The sequence below is a fragment of the Erithacus rubecula genome, assembly GCF_903797595.1.
Source record: "Erithacus rubecula genome assembly, chromosome: 4".
Lineage (NCBI taxonomy): Eukaryota > Metazoa > Chordata > Aves > Passeriformes > Muscicapidae > Erithacus > Erithacus rubecula.
In genome coordinates this window covers 56577674-56597283 of record NC_136686.1, presented here as the reverse complement: position 1 = coordinate 56597283, position 19610 = coordinate 56577674, and the positions used below count along the sequence as shown (strand labels likewise).

At 40.8% G+C, this 19610-nt stretch overlaps 1 protein-coding gene across 2 annotated transcripts in view; it reads left to right on the top strand.

Annotated features, from left to right (window-relative positions):
- The window catches only part of LHFPL3 (LHFPL tetraspan subfamily member 3), a 228923-nt gene that overhangs the window by 133232 nt on the left and 76081 nt on the right, over nt 1–19610 (top strand). For both annotated transcript variants that reach the window (XM_079303186.1, XM_079303187.1), the window contains exon 2: nt 16811–17047. In XM_079303186.1, coding sequence (XP_079159312.1) covers nt 16811–17047 — 237 coding nt within the window. The remainder of the gene's footprint in view (nt 1–16810; nt 17048–19610) is intronic.

Here is a 19610-nt window from a genome sequence, read left to right as displayed (position 1 = left end):
CAGAGGAGTGTTTAGAACTTATATTTGTCACTGTGAGGATTTTGGTGCATGAGTAATTGAGGCCAGGGATAGTTAGAGTGGCCTGGGACCCAAGAATGTGGGTATGTAAAGCATTCAGACACAGTTAAAGCCCTGAAAACCCCAAATAAAGCCAACCAAAGCAATGTCCCAAGAAGATTTGAGAAAAAATATGCATCTGCAGCTCACTAGAAAGGGGAAGCAGGAATGTGTCTGAGTGACTGACAAGGGAGCAATCAGCCTGCAAATGTTGCTAACATGTTCAAGGAGGAGGAAAACAGACAGGAGAAGATGGAGAAATATCTGCAGGAAGCATGTGGAAACAACTGACTGAGAAGTGGGGAAAATCCTTGCAGGAAAGTTAGAGGAAATATTTGATCAGAAAAATCAAGGAGCAGACTGGAAGACTGAGAAGAAAGAAATGAGAGCTCAGGAGCACTTCCCAAAGTTGGAAAGACATCAGATGCCTCCTCTTATTCCACCCTTCTGTAGCCTAGATATGTTTAGTGTAGTCCCTTTTAAATCTCTCCCATCTTGGGTGCACACCAGTGCACAGATGTTCATACCAAAACCATGGTAAACTGTTCATTTCTCTGCCCCTTCAGCTCCCTGGGGGATGGAGTCACTGCAGGAGCTGTGCAAACCAGGGAAGCTGCAGCCAGCCAGTGCTGCTGTCTGCCTCATTGGTGTCAGGGCACATTGCAGTGGCTCTCCTGTCCTGGAGGGACCATGAGAGCATCCTGGCTGCCTGAGCTTGCAGCTTTAACTGGGTTTGTTTGAGACACAGGTTAACTGAGGCTGCAGCAGGCATTCGTTCACACTGGAGGCTACCTGGGTGTCTTCACCATCACAGATAAGAAACAAATACCCAAAAATATTTAATACTAGCACCCTTCTCCAAGAAAGAGGGTTTTTTTGCCTCCCCATTTCAGACCAATATATAGGTAAATGTTGAACCATGAATATAATCTGTCATGCTGTAGACCATGTATTAACCCCACCCATCATGTGCTGTGTGGAAAGAGGATTGGCGGAGAGAAAAAATATCCTGATCAGCAGATGGAAGGTGACGTGATAACTGTCTGAGCAGTGATAACCTTAATCTAATTAGCTTCTTAATCAAGATTAAGAAGACACCCAAGGCATGAGAGAAGGTGAAGAAGAAACCTGTAATCAATAAAACAAATGCAAGAGGGTGAAAGACATGCTGATGGATAAGATGCAGGAGTGGAGGTAAATCACAGGAATAATTACCATATGTTCTGTCAATATGTAAACAAATATTCAGATCTTGCATCAGCCAACATGCACAGAAAAAAAAAATAAAACAAAAAAAAGTGGCCTATATAACAGAATCACAAACCCTTTTATGGACAAACAAATGACTAGGAAAGGTCAGCAAGTTAAGCAAAAGTAGTGAGAACAATTTTTAAAGCATGTAGGATTTGATAAAAAAGAATGGTGGCAAACTTGGCAAGAAAAATCAATTGCCAATAAACCTCAAATAGCATATTTTCTACCTCTGATGAAAATGCACTTTATTTTTGAAAGAATCTCAATAAAAACAGAACATTTATGGTTTTTCTCAGAAATGCTTTTGAGTTGTATTCAGTCGTAGAGTTCACACTGATCAACCTGAATGTTTGAAATGTTTCCACTGACCTGATGCACTCTTCAGTGAAAAAATTTTCAGATTGAATGTTTCTGTCAGTACTACCTAAAATGAGAGGTACTTTAACCTAGTAAGAGGGAAGGCATCATAGCTGGCAGCCCTGGCATGTCAGGGCCACATATCTGTATGGAGAGAAGCTGAAATCCAAGCAAGTGAAGCCATTATTGTGTTTTTCTGCACAAGGCTCCAAGCGTGGCTTTGCATGGGATCTGACAGAAAGCCTGCTCACTGTCAGATCCGATTGGTTATAGTCAATCAGAATAATTACATTTCTGAGGGTTTTTTTCTGACTGGCCACAAGGATTTTATTACAGAAATAATGGTTTGTTTAAGCAGAATGTCTTTTTTATTTGAACTGGTGGGATAAGGATAGTTATTTGCCCTGCCTTACACAGCCCCCCTAGGCAGAAGCAAGATACCCCCATGCTGGTACAGGGACATCACAGGAGTCCCACAGGCACAGAAGGCAAAGCTCTAAAGAACCTGCCCTTAACTGTGCCTTTTAAGTAATTCATACATTCAGCTTTGGGAACACAGAAGTTAACACATGAAAACATAATTCTTGAATACACAAATTACTTCCACCAAATTTATAGCAGCATATTACTACCCAGTTCCCATGGTCACACTATTATTAGTACAATTCAACATAGCACTTTCTTCCTAAAAAAAATTATTCTAGCAGTGAATCCAAAATAAAAATACTTTGCTCTTATTGTCCAGTTTACCACTGGGCAAGGTCAGCCTAGCTTCTCTGGTCAGTGAGGTAGCTTTTTGTAGTATTTTATTTATCAGGATAAAATATGCCAACATCAGAGGTTACTTTTATTTGACACTAAAATGTCCATTTCTCTAGTCTGAGTTTGTTGCAAAGCTGGAGAGTCCCATCTCACATGGTTCTGCACAAATTACAGGTTGTCTCAGCAATTTTTATGTTTCTCTTGGGCTTACTGAGATGCAAATTGTGACACAGCATTTTATCTTTAATACCAAATGAACAGAGTCCATACTGAATGACTGCTGCTGCAGGTTTTAAGGAAATTTGATTTTGCAGTCTCTGTGTTTGATGCCTCTGGAGTTGCATGGCATGTTGTGCACTTCCCTTTGTATTTCTGGGGTCCCTGTGTTTCAACTGGACTGAGAACCCCATCATCTCCTTTCCTTCATACTTTGAACTTGGAGTTTTGGAGAGAATTAGAGACCCTGTTTACCCTGTTTTTGGTACTCCCATGTCTTCATCATCATGATAAGGGTGTTTGTCAGCATATTTAAGAATGTGCCTGCCCAAACTAAAGATTTTCACTGAAACTTTGATGAATTGTGAAGTAAATTTGATATAATTCCAGTATATTTATTTGGGATATGCCAAAAGCTTTCAAACCCATCACTTTTTAGTACCACTTTCCAAATAGTCCTGTGAGACTGAAAAATGAATTCATGGGTGTCATGGGTATTAGAGGCAGGAGAGATAGGAATGATGCATTAAAGATTGCTAAATTACTGAAGTCAGTGGTGATTCTGATGGGATGAGTTCTTGAGGCTTATGTCTCATCTAGAGATTTATTTTCAAAAGCAATTTGAATGACAAGATACTGGATTGTGTACAAGGCAGATGTTATATTTTCTGTATATTTATTGAAATGCTCTAATACCTTTTATGCTGTCTTTCAATTGCTTGCAGCGTGGTGATAGAAGCACTTGCTGCCTGATGCATTCAGGAGCATTTTGTGTTGCTAGTGGAAATTTTTTTCTGATGCCTACCAGAGTGTAACTAAAGCAGTTGCTTCAAGAAACAATTTTATTTTACACATTTTCAGTCATTATTTATTTATAGAAAAGGACACGGAGCTTCTGGACCTACAAACATTTTTTAAAGAAGACACAGTTATTGCAACCCCAGTTAAACTCTTATTTCCTCTGCCCCCATTTCTGGATCCGGCTGGGTTAGAATCCTCTTGCTCCCTATGGAAACAACACATCTCCTGGTTGATTCTTCCAGATGAGCCAGAGGGCAGCATGACCCTGAGGGGTTTCACAGGTCACCTAGCAAGCCCTCAAATTCATACACAACTTTGCAAGTACCCCTCCTCTTTTCTGGCAGCCCATGTCAGTCTCACTGGGCTTTGTGACCATGTCAGGTTCTCCCTTTGCCTTGCACTTCTGCTTTGTCTTATATTGTTCCAGTCCTTTCAATGTCTGACCATACATCATTATTTCTAAGGCAGAAATCACCAGCAGTGGTATATTAATAGGCATATTCTAGAAGTTTTAAGTGAAGGGAGACCTACTTTCTATGACTTCTGGGCATCAATTCTGAAAATCAGCACTGTTTGCTGCAGTTGTTTTCTGTGTTGGAAGTACTAAGAATTACTTTACTCACAGGCATTACAGCACTAGAATGCTACATGTCCTGAACTTCCAGTATGTTCAAAAAAGATATTACATATGGATATCATAAGCCTAGTCAGGACTTGAAATTGCATGTACATACACAAAAGGATTTTCTGAATACTATACTGGCCAACTTTGTTGTATAGTGCAAATCTTGGGGTTAATTGACAAGAATCAAAAATTACAGGCACAAAAATGTATTTCTGTAGAAGTGAAATTCCAAAGTTAACCCTTCCAGTTAGGAACTGGTAGGAGTATCAGGATTACCAAAGTACCAAGGCAAGGGCTGTTATGGTAGTACTGAGTAAAATTGGACACATCACTGATCAGACTGACTTGACAGCAAAAGTGAGATGTGCTTGCCCATATAGAGATATTATAATAAGATATTTTAAAAAGTCATGTAGAATTCTTCCATATGTTTTTCAAGTCTGCCATGTCAAAAGCAATGAGTTTAGAAGGCTCAGCAATCTCACAGGCTTGGCCCTAGGTAAGAGTAGGTCCCCCTCTAGCAGGAAAAAGGCAAAAGACAAAAACATCTCCAGTGCTCCCAGTCTCAGTTGCCAGGGCTCTCCCACCATGCAGGGCTCAGATGCTCAGGAGGGAGGCAAAGCTCCTGACACCTCTGCTGCCATTAGGGTCCATAAGACATCAGCAAAGCCTTGCTGCCAAATGCCAACTTGAATAAAGAAGCAATGCAGCTGAGTGGTCTCAGGGCCTATTGTCCATTTCTCTTTTCTTCCAAGGAAAGCTGCTAAGGGATCAGGAAGAGCTATAGCAGAGATAAGTGAAGAATAGCACATGACAAGCTGTGCAGGCATAAAGATGTATGCAGGTGCCTCAGAGGCATTGAAGGGAACTATACAAAAGTCATTGCCTTTATCATCTGTTCAGAACTTGTCTTGCCTCTCTGCCAGCCCATTTGAATATCAGCTAGCACTGCTTGGGAAATCAGATTTAAATGATTGTAATGACTTTAGTTAAACCTAAGCACTCCAGCTCAGTAACAAGGCTGCCTTCTTCCACTTCCACCTTTTCCTTGAGGGGACACTACCCCATATCACTGCCTTCCAGCTCCCTGCCCTCTCCTCATACTCCAGTTGTCCTCTCTTGCATTGCCCACTCCCCCTTGCCTGCAGTATGAAGGTGCTTCAAACCCAGACCCACTTTCTTCCTGTCTCACAAACCACTGAGTCCAAGGATGGGTCCCCTCATTCAGAGGAGATGAGGAGCTGGGTGGAAGGTTTGGGAAGGCTGCTGATTTTAAAGAAGGAAAGGAAACCAATCTGGAGGTAACTCTTCCCATACAGAACTAGCTGGAGCTTTCCCAGCCCTGGGAGAAACTGGTGAATCTTGACCAGATTTAACACTTGTATCATTTGTCCCAATAGTCTTCACCTACTGCCTCAAAAAGGGCAAGTACAGTTCCTGCATGTTGAGGAAAGCGTGGCAGTGGGTCAGCTGTCAGGCATTTTTAGCAGAACATTAATTTCTCTTTACAAAAGGCAAGAGAAGCAAGAGCCTTCCCCTTTCTCCTCCCATGGATTCAATATTGCTTCTTTTTGTATTGCCCATGACGGAATATTTATTTGTCCATCTTATCATCTTTCTACTTGACTTCAGTCACTCCTTCTGAAAAGTCCCTTTCTCCACTAAAGTACATGGGGAACACAAAGCTCCAAGTGAGGGCACAGGGTGTGACTGTCATGCCCACAGACAGAGGCTGAATGCCTATAAATTGTTAATCTTAAAAACACTTCTCATTTCAACATTAAACCATATTTCCTACCATGATGCATTATATTCTGGGAATCATAGTCATGCTTTGGCAGAGAATGTCACAGAGGCCATGAACCAGCACCTCATCTTACAGTGGAGAAATCTCAGCAGTGGATAATGATCTCAGCCACTGCCAAGCAATTTCTTGAATCTTTCAGTCAGGTTCTGCAGGAGGGATTTCTCCTGCTGGACAGTGCCCAGGAGCAGGAGCAGGGATCTGCCTGTTTGTACTGCAGGTGTTTCACTGCTGCCACCTGCCACCCAGCTTGCTGAGTCAGCATTCTGCACCAGCACCCCCAGGGCAGCCACACAGAGGGGGAAGAGACTCTGAACCTTTAGAAAAACTACATTCCCCACCTCCAGCATCTTTTATTTCCTTTTCTCTTGCAAGTGGTTTTATTGTTTGTGTGCCTTTCATGGCATGGCAATAAGGTGGAGGTCAGATAACAATTAGTGTAATTGCTGGTGGCAGTTTTGGATTCCTGTCTCAGCTGTTGAGTGCTGACCTGTGCTATTTCATCTACTGGATGGGTGAGTTACCCCACTTTCCAATAATTCCTAATTATGGCTGTCAAACAGCCTCAAGCTGCTGTGTAAATGAAACTGTGAGCACAGCCAGGATGTCCAGCAGATGTTTCTCTGGAGCAGGAGTCTGTGGGGGCTGATTCCTCAGCACATTACCAACAAGCTGTTAGTTAGTGGCACATGGCACATAGCAGGTGAGATGCAGACAAGTCCCTGCAGTCCAAGGTGGCAGTGGTGTGCATGGAGTTTGGTGGCAGTGTCAGGAAGCCTTGCTGGTTGTGAACTCCATGGTCATGCAGTGCAAGCTGAAATGGTTTGAGTGTAACTGTAGGAGAGAAGCCAGCCAGGGGCTTTGCTGACTACAGGACAGGGCACGGTTTAGCCAGGTAGAGAGGTTTGCTAAATTTATGGTCAAAGGAAAATTAATCTGAAGCTTTTCCACAAAATGCCCATAATGCTCAAGCCTGGAGCTTGACTTCAGTGCTGCTTCTGCCCCGAGGCTTAGCTGAGTGCTGATTGCACTGTCTGTGTGTCCAGCTCTGCAGCTATTGCAAACCTCATGTGCTGAGAAAAGTGATCATCCTGGGTTTTTGGTGTCTGAAGGTCCTTGATGCAAAACCTCTGTGTTCTAGCAGTTATCCTAAAGGCTCCAGATAGTCAAATTTAGCCTTACAGAGAAACACATTCTAATAATTTTTTAATACACTGATCAAATTCCATCTTTAATTTACAGCATACACTTGGACCACTTAAAACTTTTTTGGCGTGGCCACAGCTACTGAGTTTGTGCCAGAAGCTATCCCCTGACAATTCAAAACTGCTTTCTTCTTTATGGCCTAAATGTATTCCTGGATGGTTTTTATGCATTTGTTCAGATGCCAAGGCTGCCCTTTCAGTTAAATAGATCTTCCCCCTCTCTGGGACCCATTCCCTTGTGTTTATACAGAGTAATCATAAAATTTTTCAGTTTACTGTAAGGCATGCAGATCTGTTTTCTAGGCAACACTACCACGGGCTTTTTAAAATTTTTCACCTCCTTTTTTGCAAACAAGTGCTTACTGGCTGTAAAGCTGTTCATTTTCAGAAACAAAAGACTAAACCTGGTATTTATTATGGATGCCACTATAGACTTAGGTGTAGAAATTTTCTTCTTTTGCTTCTTCACTCTGTTTCTACCTCCATAGCCTGCAGAATTTTGGCATTTTTATCCTGAAAAAGTAGCTGATGCAGTCCCAGACTTCCTCTCTTGCCAGCATGTTTAGATTTGCTTGCATTTGCAGTAATTTCAGAAACAAGTTGGAGGCATGCTCTACCCAAGTCTAAAAGTCCAGGCTGTTGTAGATGCATGGTGTTTGTCAGGGAAGTCAAGTCAGCTTGGATGAGGACTGGCAGGAAAAGAAAACCACTTTATGCCTCTCTTCCTGCTTTCTTTCTTTGCTATCACGTTTTAAAACCTTAAATGATGGAGGGGAATGACAAATTTGTATACAGACCATAATGAGAGAGCCCAGCAGTGAGTTGATTCTTTGCCTCTTGCACCCATTTATTCTGTTAGATTTTAATTTCAGTTTGATTTAAAGAACATTATTTTTGTTTGTAGTTTCATCAGGCTCCTAATTCTTTGGCTGCTCTTCCCCCTAGGTTTCATTCTTTATTAATTTCAAAGATTTTCATCTCTCAGCTTCCTCATAAGAACATAGGCCAGGGAAAAACCACTAAATCCTCATATCTAGTCCCCTTATCATGAGCTTCATGCAATACCTTTCCTAAAATACCTCCTTACATCCTAAAGTAACCTTGCTCTGATTAACTGGTCTTTGCAAACATCACTTTTCTAAAGCTTAGAAACCACCAGCACCAGATGGGTCTGGTGCTTACATAATGCCTAAAAAGCTCTCCCTAATACTGCTAAAACTCTTTTCCATTGGTTCACTTGACTGGTGTCTCATGGTCCTCCAAGATGATTAACATACACGTTTTCTCTGTCGTTTGTCCAATATTCCTCTGCAGTGACAGTGCCTCCCACCAGTGCATTTTACTACCAAACCTCTCCTCCTGCCAAAGCTGCTAATGAAAACACTAAATGATTGACACCCAGGCTGATCCTTGAGGTGCCCAATGTATCCTCACAACAGCTGGAGGTTTTTATTTCAAAGGCTTTTATTTTCTTTTTTTTCCAAGCAAAAAATGACAGTTCCCCATGAACAAAATGCATAAACACCTTAAATTCTCATGCCGACCTCTGTATTTTCTAGTTAAGTGTTTCTGTATGACACAGGATCAAATGGTTTCTGAAAAGTGTGTTGCTTTGTATTTCTTTTCATGTCTTTAGTTATATCCTTTCCTTCAATACTTATTCAAAGAACTGAGATAAAAATTGAATAAGTGGTTGTTCCAATTATTTTTCAGTTCTCAATTTTGTCTCTTTTTTTCTGAAAATTTAGGTAACACATATGCTCCTCACCACTAGCTCAGCAATAAATTTGATTTTTAAAACCTTCCTCACATCTTTGCAGTTAATTGTGTTGTTTATTTCAGTGTTAGGGGTTGGAAGGTGCATTCCTCCACTCTGAGCACATTATGATTGTTTTTGATGCTAGGGACTTGGAGGCAGGAGTTTCTATTTCCCAATTTTCATGCCCAGCAGTCACAGCATCATCCTCCTCTATCATCCTCTCCATTGAAAAATGAGGCCAAGAATCAGGCCCTAACCCCAGCCTAACTCCACATCTGCTTCTCTTCTTTCTTTATTAACCTCACTGGAGATTATTTGACTATTTATTTGAATTTTCTTGGAGTTAGCACAGTTTGACTTTTAGAAAGCTATCTTTTAGACCTGCACTACACAACCTTCAAAATATATCTTTCTTAGTTAAGTTTCTTTACCTGGAATTTCTAAGGTGTCTGCTCACATTTTTTCTTTTTTTCCAAGGCTTTTTTTGGAAGATAGGTGTCGAGGGTAGAATAAAAAAGAGTTTGTTATTCATTGATAAAGAGCTGAAAGTATCACTGGAATTTCATTTATCTTGTCAAGATACTTCAGAAAATTTATGTCTTTGTCCAAAAAAATTTCAAGGTTTGTCCCACAATTAGCATGAACTTCTTCAGTCTAGTTAACCTGTGAGCAGTTTCTTTAGTCTTTTAAAAAGTTCAGCCATATAAAATATGGATGCATTAAAACCCAGGTTCAGAAACATTTTTATTCATATTCTCACTTTATTTAAATTGAATTGACTCATGGTCATCGAAAGTAAGGTTATTTCCAGCTCTTCCTTGTCTTTACCAAAACTGTGTTTAAAATATCTCCACTATTTGGATCAGTCACTTGTGGTAGAATGTCAGCTGTGCATATCTCAAGAAATGTCTGACCTCCTAACACCCTATGCTACAAAAACACAGTATAGAAAACTCTAGTGGGTTGTGACACAGCTCTCATGCTATGTTAGATACTTTAAAGAGAAAATGAGAAGGAAAAAAAAAAAGAGAGTTAGATCCCAGGAACTTTGGACACCACTGGAGATGATACAGTGTAAATGCAGCTTTGGACATGCACCTTCCTGTGGGTTTCCACTGTACCACCTCTCATACCTGATTCATCACAAAGAAGTATTTTTATCTCTTGTTGTATATGATTTTGGATTATCCACTCTTCATCAGTTAGTCATCTACCTCTGCTACAGCTATTAGCAATTTGTTGTCATGACATTTCTAAGGATTTTTTGCCCACATAGTGATTAGGCCCACATCCTTTCCTAGTCCCTAGCTTCCATATTTTTTCTGGACAAGGCACTATAAATACCTGTTGCAAGTAACCCTGGCTGGAACACTAAAAGTTGTGTTCTTTCACAAGGAGTTATTGGGACCCACCTTGTGCATCACCTGCCACACACTTATAAAATATATTTTGTTCTTATATTATCTTTATTCTCCAGCTAATATAGTTGTTGTACTAACTAAATTATTCTGAGAACTACATTAATCTCAAATTTTAATTATCACGGCTAATGATCAAAACTTGGAAGTTAAATGCTCCCCAGATGATACAACCCAACACAGAATTTCTGTTTCTATCAAATCAATGAATTCTCTATCCAAACATGAATCCAACAGATGAGATCTAAAACAGGTCCCCTTAGTGTAGGGAAATTTCCCTTGCAGTTTAGTTAAGTGAAGTGCATTAGTGTTGCTATTCTTTTCTATTTATTTAGTTTAACACATTTCTTCTTGTAACATTACTTCACTTTCTCAATTGTTTCCATCTTTCTGAACAACTCATGTTCCATAGTGCTCATTTTTGGACATAGCTGTCGGTCACTCCTATTTCTGTTATATACAGCTTCACATCTTGCAACAGCTTATCAAATTATTCCATTTTGTTGTCTAAGCATAACTAGCAGGCATCATAATGTCTGCTACCTGCCTGCTCAGCCAGTCTTCTCCCGGGCCATAAACCTACCTCACTACCACTCCACAATATCATTTTCTTTATCTTTACTGTCCAGTCACTTTATATTTGGTCTTCTTTTTCCCTTTTCCTAAAATCAGCATGTGAAATGCACATATCTCTTTATATGTGTATATTCTTATCAGATTTCTTATCAGAAAGTCCAGGCACTAATAAGTCAAATGGCCATCATGTCTTTAATGCTATCACAGGAATGCAGTGGGAGATTCTCCTACTTTTCCCCCCCTCTTAACACTATCTATAAATATTCTTAATCCTGTGGAGAGATTCAGGCTTGTCTATTTTGCCAAGTAAGATGCTGCGAAATAAGAGAATAAGTAGATTAAAATAGTTACTGCTGAAGCCTCTTGCATTGTCATCACAGGGGGCTTTAGAGTTTTGCTTCAAATCAGAAACAGGTCTGTTTCCTGGACCCAACACTCCCATTATACATATTTGAAGTTTTTTGAAGGAAGATTAACCCACAAAGCTTTATTCCTTCACTGTTGGGGAGAAGGTTGCTAGAAGCATCACATCAATGTCGTGGAGCAATTCCACAGGGCACCTCCCTTGTCCCACATGGAAGCTCAGATCTTTTTTATCATTCCAGCTCTCTAATAAGACAGCCTTTGAATCTTAAATTTCATTACACTTTGCTCACTGACTGCCTCATGCTCAACAGCAGTCATGGTTAGCATGAGCACCATCAGGAATTTTCAATCTGCTGATGCACAGATTAACAGGCTGTGTCATCTCCTTGGAGACCCAGCTGGCAACTCTCTGAAGAGCCTTTTCAAAGGTGGACATTGTACCTGGCAGCCTTCAAACACAAGATCAAGCAAGAAGTCATACATGACATTTGCCTCTTTGTATTGCACAAAAACTATTCCAGGTATTGTGGTAGCTCTTTATAGTTCAAGAGCTTTCTCTTAGGCACAGGTTTTTTTGGTGATGAAGCCCACACAATGAGCCAGAATTTTAAGGTCCCCACTCAATGTTGAAGAACTTTTGGAAATGAACTTCTAGCCTTCTCCAGAAATACTTTGATTGCATACAGCAGAACTGTTTCTGGGGATGGAATCAATAAATGGAGAGAATCATAGCATTCACTTCAAAATTGCACATTTCCTCCAAGTCATGACATAAATGTAAACACAGAGGATTATTGTCCCACTCAGAAGTGCACATCATTTGGATCAGTCTCAGTTGATGGGTGTGTAGTCTGTCTTCACTCGGGATTGTGTTTGACCCTGTGTCTTCAGCCACCTCCACTCAGCATTTCCTTCTTTCCCTTACGAGCTCTTGAAAGACTAATCCTAATCACCAACACGGCTGGCAAAAGCTCAATTCAGTTTACTAGAGATTTAATGAGTCACTGTTTTCTCAAATATCATTTTGGGGGGTGGAGGAAGGAAACAAAAAGCCTCTTGCATTTTGGAACCACAGAAGTTTGAAGAGTCTTGCTTGTGTGGGCATAGAAAGAAAAGTGATGGTCAGCACAATTCCCATTCCATTTTTTTCTTTTACTCCTTTATCAGGAAACTTGCCATCATCATACTCTACATGCAAGCAAATTTGGTCTGTTGTCAGGAAAAGAATGAAGATGAGAGAGGAGTCCTGCCAGCGGGAATTTCTCAGCACTGGTTTCCTGCATAGCAGTCAGCTTTTTTTATAAATAGAACCTCATTTCATGCAATGATATAATATTAATCTGTCACCGTATTTGGCACAACCATGGGATCATGAACTACTTGTTTGCTAATTACCATTTGAGCTGATGCACAGAGCACAGGCTGTGATAATATTAGCTTGGTCAGAGTCACAAGTCTGACAGTGCCAGAGTCTGTTTCCAATCTCTGAAAGTGTTGTATCTGCATCCTTTCATCCCACGAGGTAAAAATCCTGGGCTGTCTCTCCCAGTATGAATAATTTGTCTTGTCACTCACAGCCCTAGAGGAAAACCATGTGACAGTTTCTGTTAGATGTTCACAAGAAAAAACTGTTTAAGAAGAAAAGCAAATATATAAGGCATGTTTAACTACTGTTTATTAATATTTTTTTTAAAGTTTGGAAAGCTTCATCAGACTTCATTGGAAGAGGTTGCCCAGAGAACTTACAGATAGATCCCTGGAAATGTTTAAAGCTGGGTTGAACAGGGCTCTGGGCAGCATGGTGGGTGAACTAGAAGGTCTTTGAAGTCCCTTCCAACACAAGCAAGTCACCTTGTTGTCACAGGCGAGGAAGAAATGGAGGAAACCCAGGGCCAGCCTTACAAAGACAGTAGTCCTGCCAGGACCTTTCTCAAGTTACCAAAGGGAAAACAATGTGGATATGATTCTAGTAAGTTTTACAGTTGCCCTAAAGGTTCTGGATGGTGTCAGTGGCACTAGTCAGTCATTTATCAATTCCCCCTGGTGCTTACCATGAAGGTCCCTGGCTGGCTGCAGAGGTCCCAGGCTGGGCTGTCTCTCAGGGACCCAGGGCTGGTCTGATGCATCACACATAGAAAGCTTTCAATCTTTTCAACCCTATACTGCTTTCAACCAGTAGAGATTTGACTTTTTTCTTACTTGAATCAAAGAGTCTGTAGGAAGTGATGATTTAAGGGTTTTCATTTAGTCAGTGAAGTTTCCAAATCTAAAACTTTCTAAATCCACTAGAGCACTATTACTACTTAGTAGTAAAACAGTAGTAGCTTTTGTTACATTTCCATTTCAGTAACATTAACGCTGCAGACAGTGAAAGTTAGACAAAGATATGGGACCCATGTCAGTGTTATAAAATCTTCTCTTAGCAGTTTCACTGAAATTGCATAAAATTATTTCCATTTTATAAATTTGGATAAAATTGAAAGCAATTTTCTTTTAGAAAAAATTCTTCCAATCCTCTGTAGCAGAATTTAAATGTAAAAATTTCTAGCAATACGAAGTAAATCTGTAGGTGGATTTCATATCTGTCTTTTCAATCTTGTAGTTGATAAAAGGCTCATTACCTGTTTGCAATGTTGAACAAGTCTATATTCTTAAAGGCACTCAGTCCAAAATATTCCCTTAACAAATAAAGACTCAAGGTTGACTAATCTTGCTTATGTTACCCTCTACAGGTAAGGTATGATTCCTGCACCTGAAGATGTTGACTAAGTAGTAATCATACAGAAAGCATCTAAAATGTATAGGGAAAAGAGAAAGTAATAATAACCTCTCCTTGATAACTGTCTTTATGCAAGGGAATCTAGTCCAGACACCATTTACCTGTGAGTGTTATCACCAAGAGAATTCCAACTGCAACCAACAGAATGACTCCAGAAATTCAAGCAAGTATATCAAAGAATGCAGGAACAGAATTCAGGACAGATGAGTTAATTGGAAATCTGAGGAACACAGCTGGGAAGCTGTACACTGAATTCCTGAGATAAGGGCCCATTTTTTAATTACCTATGTGCAAAAGAACAGAGTTAAATTACTTTTAGGAAGTACTAAGAATGTGTCTGATTTGCTGTGCAGTAAAAAACAGCAGAGATGTTGGTATTTGCTAATTATTCATGCACAATTAGCAGAAAAATTCCACATCTATTGATCATTAACTGAGCATTATGCTTTTTCACATGCTGAGGATGATTAATAAAAGTAAACTGGCTTTGGTAGCTGCTTTTACATAGTAAATGAAACTTTGGCAACAGTTACCTGGGTGAACATGGACATTTTCATGAACACAAGAAGTTTGCAGATTTGCTACATCATTTGAGTGGAGTTCCTTGCAAGTATGAGGAAAATGTATGTGTGAGGGCAACTCCACTTTCTGGAAGTCAGTGTGATAACCAGCTCAAGAAAGTAAATTATTGTACTATTTGTCTCTAAGGCCTTTGAAAGATCTTATGTAATTGTGTAAATGAGTTAAGGCAGGCAATACGTAATTCACAATTTGTCCAACCTGCATGTTCTGAGTAGATTGGTCATTATCTAATCACCTATGTTTCTAAGCCTAATTGCCCTTGAAAGTATTATAAGCTCTTTAATTTTCACACATATTAGCTGTTCAGGAGGAACTCTTTAAGTGCCTTGGGTGCCTCTTTTACCCCATGCCAGATGTTTTCTGCAGACATGCTTTCAGGACATTGTCTACAGCAATTGTGTAGCTGTCAAAAGGAAACTACTATTCCTGAACTCTCTTCACACATCCCTCTTCCAGTCTTTCATTACATTGATCCAGTGTAAATCTGTTTTTATTTTGTGGGCATGAGAGTTATATAAAATGATAATGCCTATGCTTGTCCAGAAAAGACAAGAAACCTGTCACAACAAGAAGAATCCAATCCCACAGTGACAGCAGCTGTTGGTTGCACAGGATACTTGGTGTATAAACTGTAATTTCCAAGCAGAGGTCTAGCTCAACAAAAACTTAAAAGGCTGAAAGCCACACAAGGCATTCTTTTCAATTAGCACATTTACCTTCAATTTTGAGCATATTGCATCAATATAATATTAAGACTTATAAAAGAAGGTTTAGGATCCATTGTATCTCATCAGCCATACTAAGATAGAAGGGCTAATGATGTAAATGTGCCTGTTTTCAAGTCAGAAAAGGCACTACAGGTAATTACTGAAAGCATATTGATTTTCTGATTCTCTTAAATGCAATAAAAACTAAAGAATGAACCCATTCAACATAATCATTATTCTCAGAATTTTCTTATGCTACTTTATTTTTGTATGCTATCCTCTTCTGCTGAAGGTGACTCTACCTGGCTTCAAGACAGGTGTAACCAGAAAAATTTGGAGATTTTTGATCATAGGTCAGTATATATAACACCAAGCCTGCTGGCAGCAAGCAAGGTCCACCTGTCCCAAAGAATTTTATGTCAGGAGTTCTCAGAGCTTGTTGAGAAAGCTTTAAACTGGATTTGAAGGGGAATGGGGACATAGCCAGGATTACAGACATAAGATGTGAGAAGGAGAGAACTACAGCAACCACCCCAGTAACAAAAAGAGGTTTAAGAGAGAGCATCTGAAAGAACAAGCAGCCAAAGACAGAGCCACAGGACAGGACTTGGGGACCCCTTTGCACCCCTGCTGGGATATTGGCACAATCAAATATTTCCATAAAGTGCCTGTACACCAATGCTCACAGCATGGAGGACAAACAGGAGGATCTGGAGATCTGTGAGCAGTGACAGGGCTTTGATCTCACTGCATCTACAGATGTGTGTTCAGTGACAGGGCTTTGATCTCACTGCAGTCACAGATCTGAGTGCAGTGACAGGGCTTTGATCTCACTGCAGTTGCAGATGTGGTGTGAAATGACAGGGCTTTGATCTCACTGCAGCTACAGATGTGTGTTCAGTGACAGGGCTTTGATCTCACTGCAGTTACAGATGTGGTGGGACAGCTCCCATGACTGGAATGTCATCATGAAGGCTGGACAGTGCTTGGGACAGAGCAGGCAGGCACTGGGATGGCACTGCTGAGGCAGCACTTGGAATGTATCCAGCTCTGTCTTTGGGTGGATAGTGAGCAAGTCCAGTGTTTATGGTTAGGATAGAAGGGCAGATTAACACAAATGATAGGTAGGTTTTTTCCTCTCTTTTAAACTGCTTGTTTGCCTGACAACTTGACAGTAATCCAGTGTTACCTTTGAACATCCAGGTCATTAACCATTTCCCCTTTTGGTTTTGTGTGGTCCTTTGATATTGCATTGAAGAAATTTTGATTGTGAGGAAAATGTGACTGTACTGGTACAAAACCTGCCCGGGGATTCAAGGTGTAACAGCTTTTTAAGCAAGGTGTGCAATTGATGTTGCATCTCAGGTTTTTTTATTAAATACTTAATCACAGCATGTAATTCTGTGACTTGTTTTTTAGTAGCCTAGCTTTGGAGTTCAGGATGAAAAAGTCTATTGCTTTAATGATAACTTTGTAGGTTCTCATCAAAATGAAAGCTTGGTCTCATTATCCCATTGTTCTCCTTTTCTTTTTTTCTCCAAGCTGCCTGTCTCGTCCTGGGTTGTATGATTTTTCCTGATGGCTGGGATTCAGATGAGGTAAAACGGATGTGTGGTGAAAAGACAGACAAGTACACGCTGGGGGCTTGCTCAGTCCGCTGGGCGTATATCCTGGCAATTATTGGAATCTTGGATGCCCTGATCCTCTCATTTCTGGCATTTGTGCTTGGAAACAGACAAGACAGCTTGCTAGCAGAGGAGCTCAAGTTGGAAAACAAAGGTAGGACTGCTTTAGCAACACTATGGTTGGGTGGCCTCAAGGGCAATTTCTTAAAAACAATAATCAATTTATTTCATTTTATGCTTAAAAGTTAGCATGCTGGCTTAATTCCTACATTGCTGGGAAAGAATAAATGCAAGGGGCAGAGGAAGTTATGTATTTCAGCCTCCAAAAATCTAAGAAAGCCCAAAATTGACATAATTTCTGCACTATGCATTGTCTTTAGCTTTTAGAGCTATAGATGGGATATTACTGTGTTTGTCACTTGTACAGTATTTCATTAGCATTCAATTTTCACTGTCTCCATCTTTTTCTGTACTCCATGCAAGATTTGTTCACTTGGTTCCTTCAGGATTTTGCAATATAAGAGTGTCTGTAATATGGTGTATGAGTTAGCACAGTACACAGTAAGGGGGCAGTGCTGGGGGCTGGCAATGAGCTGTGGAATGGGACTGCCCATACAGCAAGGACTGGTGGGCTAAGGATCAGAGCCTGGAATGAAGAAGAGTCCTAGCTCTTGCTTGAGTGTGTTGCTTTGAGCTCATGAGTCAGCTCATGGGAATCTAGGATGCTGTAGTAACTGAATACTCATGCAGTGCTTTGGGGATAAAACTCATTTCTAAATTAAGTACATGAAACTGGCTTGGACCAGTAATTTATCACACAGTTGCAAGAAGAGAGATGTTTTTCAGTAAGTGAACACAAGCCTGGCTTATTTCTGCAGCCCCTTCCCTTGTGCTCCCACAGCATCCCAGCTGAGTATCTGATGTGATAGATACCACAGAGGGCATGTCCCTGCCTTATCTTTTTAATGGGCCTGTTGTCCCTGAATCTGTCTAATCCCTTCTAAACCTGCTGATACTGTCAGCTTCTCCAGCAAGTTCCTGAAGCTCACTACTGACTGCTAAAGAAGTACTTTATTTTATCTGTTTCAAATTGATCCCCTGCTAGTTTCACTGACTGTCCCCAAGAGCAGGATTCTGCCTTCAGCTCATCTACCACCTTTGTAATTTTGTGGGCTGCTTCTAATAATAGCAAAGATATCAGGAGCTTTTCACCACCAGATTGCTGTTTGGCAGGCTGTGTTGTGTGCAAATAGCTGGTCTCAGTCCTGTTCCAGAAGGAGCATTATCTGTGCACCTGACAGCACCAGTGCAGTGACCCCTGCTTGCTGGATCATGGTCAGCACTCTCAGACCAAAGATAAATGGGCTTGAAGACTGAATATCACATATGACTCCAGACCTGGGTGGAGCCTGCTAATGCTGTGAGTTAAGGAAAGTGTGTGTCACTTGCATGTGTGCATCTGTCCTGCAGGTAAACTGAGGGCACAGCTTCAGGGACTATCCCTGTGAGCCCCTCCTGTCAGGATAACACTCATCTGCATTTGAAAATCCAAATGCTTATCAGAAGGGCATTCACAGCTATGCCACAAGTGCTTTGGCATCACCACTATGTCTGATTTGTCTATACCATATAGAGCTCATGTACCCAACACTACTTGCATCAAAGAAATGCATCTGTTTTGGCACCATGTGAGCAAAAAACAGCTTCTGGAGCCTCATCACCTCTCACATCGCTGGCACAAACCCCTGCCAGAACATTTGGTCCTCAGCATGTCAGAAAAAATCATTCAGCAGCTCAATTTCCTTGGATTAAACACAGAAACATACCACACCACTGGCTTGAAAACAAATGAGAACTCAACAAAAAGGGACCTACCCCACTTTGCCCTTCACAATCAAGCCTAATGATCACCACTTTTTAAACTGTCTTTCAAATTAAGTGAAAAAGAGTCAACTTGGCTTCTAAAAAGGACATTCTCTCTCCTCTTGTCACAAAAAGCTCCTGATAAGCAACAACAGGCCAAGTCTAAATCCCCCAGGCCCCCCCAACATTTATCCACCTGCATGTGTCACCACCAGGCACAGCTTCAGCCCCCAGGAGACCCAGCAGAACACAGCAGTGGAATCTGTTCCCCTGTGCTCTGAGCATACATGAGTGCTTTGATATTTACCCCATAAACTACATCCCTGCCCCCTGTCAGATTAAGAGATACTGCAGAACTACTTATCAGCAATAGCTCACATGCAGAGTATCCATGCATCTCTTGGAAGTGGTCAGGATGTGAAAATACTGCTTTATGAAAATAGCACTAGCATATCTCCCATATAAAAAAAAAAAAAAAAAAGTAGGGATATAGACAATACTACCCTCAGCTTTCCAATGTGAAGTCAATGCTCTTATAACCATGAGTATTAGATTGCCCTCCCATCCTTTCTTCCCCCTCCTCATCCTTTCTTCCCCCCATCTCACATGAGATCTGCCTTCAGGCTTGGGCTGCTTCTGGATTAGCAGGTATGGATGAGGAATGTCCCTTTCTCAGGGAGGAACCCCTGTGCTGCTGCTGCTGCCTTCCAATGGACAAAACTTATTTCTGGGTGGTCATGGCTATCCCTTGGATGGGATCCCAGTGACTCCTTCCCCTTTTGGGTGCTGTTGGCTTGGATATCCCATAACCTGTGATAAGAAAAGGATCCCCTTAAGAGACAGTCATGGCTCCA